The sequence below is a fragment of the Octodon degus genome, unplaced genomic scaffold, assembly GCF_000260255.1.
Source record: "Octodon degus isolate 3935 unplaced genomic scaffold, OctDeg1.0 scaffold00083, whole genome shotgun sequence".
NCBI lineage: Eukaryota > Metazoa > Chordata > Mammalia > Rodentia > Octodontidae > Octodon > Octodon degus.
The window spans coordinates 6,352,974-6,358,437 of NW_004524659.1; the positions used below are offsets into that span (position 1 = coordinate 6,352,974).

Below are 5,464 nucleotides of genomic sequence, written 5' to 3' on the forward strand. Positions count from 1 at the left end.
TATATATATATAATAAAAAACTACGGCTTTTCTTCTGTTAAGAGGCCAGTTCAGCCACAGCCCTGCCACTGCTAGCTCCTCAAGCCGAAGTCCATCCCCTCCCTTTTCTCCTCACTGTCCTTTTAAGGAGCTGTTCTCAGCTTCTTCCTAAGCTAAAATCCCTTCCTGTTTTCTCTTACTATCAAATTGAGGCTTTTGCCTGTAAATTTGTGCTGTTTCCTCAGTTTCCTCAGTTGTGATTTCCATTTTCACTGAAGCAGGGACTCAGACTAGCTGGTCACGGCTTCAGTGATGAAGTGCTGCTGTAACCAAAACAGAGAATAGATAGCATCATCTCAGACACACTGGGAACAGGGAAACATCCTGCGGAGGGTGGAGACTGCTGCCTGCAATGCTTTGGAATTCAGATAATGTCCTCGAGGAACTTGAGGCTTTGGGAGAAGTGGTTGAGATAAAAGATGGTAGGAGCGGAAACTGGCCAAGGTTGGCTGAAAATCAGAAAGGACAAAGCCCAGCAATCTCTGTTTCTTTTACCAAGGATAGACCTCAAGAGAATGACACGGGTCAAATCGTTGTCAGCTGACGATTGTGAAAATCTCTGAATGAACTAAGAGTCTATCAGAAAACCCTTTCAAGTAGACAAATGTCTCTGTGACACACAAATAAAAGATATAGGTCTCCAAGGAAGCCAGAAAAACTGGAAGATACCTAGGTATGAGAAATAGGGAGAGGTAGAGAAAGTTGAACAGAACTGTGGTTTTTAAAAATAAATGGGATTAACTGGAGGTTTACAAGAACCCTTAGGTCTCAAATTTGGGGGATAGCAAGGAGGCTGAGAGAAGAGAGGATGTCTCAGGGAGTCTTATCTCCAATTGTGCTTCAGGCATAGCCAAAGAGAACCAGAGAAAAGGTGAAATTCTCTAGAGGTACGAGAAAAGAGGCAGAGGACGGCTTAGGAAGACCTCGGCCCAACCAAGGAGCTGACTTGACACTAATTAAGGAATCCTCCCCGCCACCAAGCTATGAGACCTGTGTAGTGTCTTCCACTGGATTTTAGAAATGATACTCACCAGAGAGTCCTGAGTGTCTCCACTTCCTCCTCCCTCTGAGGGGCAGGAAGCCACTGTGTTCATCATAGTATGTTAGACATGCAGAGGGTAAATAATTGGCCTTTTAGTACATTTGTTCTGATTTAACCCATTTTGTTTCCTGCACAGCTCCTGTGGATGTTTTGAGTTTTCAACCCTACCACCCACAAGAAGCCATTTGGTGACATATACTAATTATATTCCTGAAAGTTCAAGACCAACATTCACTCTACTGCCCAGGGCTAACCTCTGAGTCCTGTGGGTGACTTCACAGCCCAGCAGCGCTCCCAGAATTGTTCCTTTGTTGCAGTCCACCATGCTGGCCACCCTGTGGCTGATTAGCCTTTCTTTCCCCACTCTCAGGGCACAGCCATTAATCAGCTGTCCCTACAAGAATCTGTGCCAGTGGCCCCTACTCTCAGGCAATGATATTGTCCTGAAGTGTGACCTTCCGAGGGCACTCTGGTACTTCTCCTCCATTCTAGGGGAGGATCTCTTCCTCATCAACTCAATGCATAACATAAAGAACCTGCCTAGCGGTAGCCTGCAGTTGACCAACCCTCAGCCCTCCCAGTCCGGCCTCTATCGCTGCCAGGACAAACACAGTATCCTCATGGTGGAATATGAGATTGACTTTCAGGATGTCTCCACCCTGCACATCACACACAAAGCCCTGGACCAACAGACCCTGCAGAATGAGACTCTGAGGCTAGGAGGTGAGGTACTCGTCTTCACCCAGTGGGAGCCCTGGCAGAACTGTAATCGCTGTGGGGTGCCCGGTGAGCGCAAGCGCCTGGGATACTGCTATATTGAGGAGCCCCAGGAGAAACCCATGCCTTGTGGACTCTATCTGAGAGATGAGAAACCGCCACACACCCGCTTGAGGCCTGAGATACAGGTAGAAGCCTGCCTCGTACCCTGTGGCCCTGCTAAGGAATTGGAACAGTCATACTTCATCTTTGACATTTATCAACTGGGCAAGTTGACCAACAACGCGTGGCTTGACTGCCCCTTGTCCTCCGTCTACAGGTAACAGGACCAGGGCAGCAGCCCTACCTTTGGTCTGCAGCCAGGCTTTGTCTCCTGAGTCCCCTGGGCTGGGTTTCCACCCAACAGAAACCAGGCTGCTTCCCCAGGCCACCAGCCTTCACGGGCAGCGTGTGCAGGAGCGTCTGCCCGTATGTTCACGAGGCGAGGATTCCCTGATGCTGCCTCCCAGTTGGGCCTTGGGCAGATGATGCTGGGGACACTGGTGACTACAAAGAGCTGGTCCCTGCCCACACAGGTGCCCAATATTCAGATGTAAAACCTAGAGGCTAAGCTACTCAAGCATAGTATCAACATAGTGAATGTAATGTCAAGAGGGGTGTTAGAGTGATTTTCATCCCATGATTGAAGCCTGATTAATATGGTTATGACTAGTTGATTTTCTTTAAAATACTTTATTTTTGGGATGGGGGAGATGGCTCAGTAGGATAAGTGCTTGACTGGCAAACACAAGAATCTGAGTTCAATCCCCGGTTCCGCAAAAAAAAAAAAAAAAAAAACCTCAAAACTTTATTTTCTATTTCATTGATCTCAAGTTTCTTATTTAAATTTTCTCTATTTGTTGGATTAAATTTGTTACTTTTTCTAATTTCTTGAGATGTCTGCTAAATCAGTAATTTTCATCTTTTCTCTTTAAGTTTCACTTATTTTTTTTCACTTTTTTTTAAGTTTCACTTATATAACTTTCCTGCATCCTATAAGTTTTTTTTTTTTCAGAACCAGGGATTGAACTCAGGCCCTTGGGCTTGCCAAGGAAACGCTTATTCCACTGAGCCGTTTCCCTGGCCCCTTGCATCCTATAAGTTTTGATAACTTTTTTTTTTTTTTACATTTAGTCACTTATAAAATGTTTTTTCTTTTCACTGGCAATTTCTCGTTTGACTCATTTGGTTATTTAGATATTATATTGCATGTTTTTTCAATATCTCAGGAAGTTCTTGTTATCTTTCTGTTATTATGTTGAGTTTAATTCTGCTGACCAAAAAGTATGAATCAGTTCTTTCAACATTTGCTGAGGGGCTGGTGAGATGGCTCAGTGGTCTAAAGCACCTACTTAGAACAAGCTTAGCAAAGCACAGGGACCACTGTTCAATCCCCTAGCACCACATGCCAGCCAGCCCTGCCCCCAGGTGGGCTGAGCTGGTCACACACACATAAATAAAAAACAACCATAGAAATGATCATTTAAAAAAAAAAAAATTTGCTGAGACTTTTTTGCCCTAGAAAACGGTCATCATGGGAAACTGTTTCATGTGAAAGGAATAGGTATAACTTACAGGATTATTTTATAATATTCACCAAAAGAGTCAAATGTAGAAAAGTGCAGGAGATCTGTCCACACACGAGGGACCCAAAGAATCTAGCTGAGGACCTCAATCCCATGACAATGTCCTTCACAAGTCCACCTGGAGGCCTAGAGCCCATGACAATGTCTCAGGCAAGTCTTTATCAAGGATCTACACTAGAAAGATCCAAAGGTCAGTGGTGGAAGCTAGAAAGACTGCACAAGTGGGAAGAAGGTTCTGTCCCAGCAGGCTGAAGGATCTGCGCTGGAGCTAAGAAGTGGTGCTCAAGGAAAGGCCCAGAGCTCCCCCGAAGAGAAACGTAACCATCCTCAGTGACAATGAGGACCTCAGCTCCCCTGATGATGAGAACAGCCAAGCTCATATCAGGAAAGCTAGCATGGCAAGCTCCTCCAGAAGGATCAACTGCATACCACTTCCCCCTCCAGTTCTCTTTTTATGCCACGGGCAGCAATCTCAAGGGGGGCCTTCCACACCCCACCATGCTGATTCAGTTCAGCCTGATGTTACAAGTTAACCATTAGTGAACGCACCACATCTCATATTTGTAGCCTTTAAATATATATATTTTTAAATTTACTATAAATCTTCTATAACAAACTAGGCTACATCTGCTTGGACTTTAAAGCCTCTTTTCTTTTTCCTTTTTTTCCAAATTGTTCCTTTGTAAACTTGGTTGTCAATAGATCTCTAAGTAACCTTGAATCAGTGTTCTTATCTTAAACCAACAGTGAGCAGAGAAAAGAGCAAGTTCATACTGTAATTACAATTCAAGAATTTGTGGGGGCTGGGAAGGTAGCTCAGTAGAATAAGGGCTTGCCTGGCAAACACAAAGTCCTTAGCTCAACCCCCAGTTCCGGAAAAAAAAAAAAAAAATTGCAATGTACATGAAATGTTTTACACTTTCACAACAGCAACAAAAAGAATCAAATCAAATTGGAAACCAAAAGTGCATTTGGTACTTTTGCTAAAATTTGTGACTGGATTCCTCCTCTAACACCTCTTTCGGCTCATTCCCAGGCTGCAGCTACTGCAGCTCTCAGGCACCTGTAGGCAGCACGAGGCTGGCGATGCCAAGCAAGAGCTGGCCTTGCAGCTCCCAAAGCCAGGAGGAGACCCCAGGCTATGTCTTGCTCCAACACTCACTCTGAAATAAAAAGATGGGCAGACGCAGCTGGGACTAGATCGCTTGGCCTGGCGGTCCAACCCAGCCCAGCCACCAGACCAGCTGGCTCCTCAGACCTTCTTTTAGTTCCAGTCCCCAGCTGGGCCGTCAGGATCATCACCCGTTTAACAGCGTGCTCCATTTTGCTTTCCACGTGCATGCCTGTGCATCCCGGCACACTAAAGCTAAGCAGCTTCTTAAAGTCTTTGCCCATTACGGCACAGTCTCTCAGTGAGTTTTGTTTTTAGATGAATTAGACCACATTTCTGCCCCAGTTACCAGCTAAGCCCAAGTGACCTTGGACTTAAACACTTTACTTTGGCCACCAGCCTCTCATACTTTGGATTCACACTTTATTTGGGGGGTGCACGCGTGCATGCATGTGTGCGTGCGTGCGTACACACATACACACACACACACACACACACACACACACACACACTTGTCCAGTTGTTTTTATCCAAGTGTTGGATTCTCTAACCCTTCCTGTTGTGGCCACCCACTCAATTCCGACACTCTCTGGGAGCTTTGGTTGCAGCGGGCTGCTCCCGCAGTCTGTATTTGGGATGGAGGTTTCTGACAGACACCCAGCACTGCAGAGAAACAGACAGGAGGAAAAAGGGCAAGGGGCTTTATTATCTTTGAAAACACAGAGAGTGTGTGGGGAAGATAAGGAATTCGCTCCAATTGAACAAAGGGAGGCTGGGGCTTTTATGGCCCTCTGGCAGGGGTAGAGTTAGAGGGGGATGTTTAGATCTACCTGAGGAGCTGATTGGGGCCTTCCCTGAGGCAGCGGGGAGGGTGAAAGGAAACTGCACCCTGGGCTGAGTCGGAGAAGAAGGAGGAGGTGGTCTTGGGAA

General features: G+C 45.9%; 1 protein-coding gene across 1 annotated transcript in view; it reads left to right on the plus strand.

The window, feature by feature from the left end:
* Positions 1-2,121, plus strand: part of LOC101566451 (protein FAM187B) — a 4,131-nt gene extending 2,010 nt beyond the window's left edge. The window contains exon 2 of the mRNA XM_004636713.2: positions 1,218-2,121. Coding sequence (XP_004636770.1) covers positions 1,405-2,121 — 717 coding nt within the window. The 5' untranslated portion in view covers positions 1,218-1,404. The remainder of the gene's footprint in view (positions 1-1,217) is intronic.
* Positions 2,122-5,464: the final 3,343 nt, after the last annotated feature.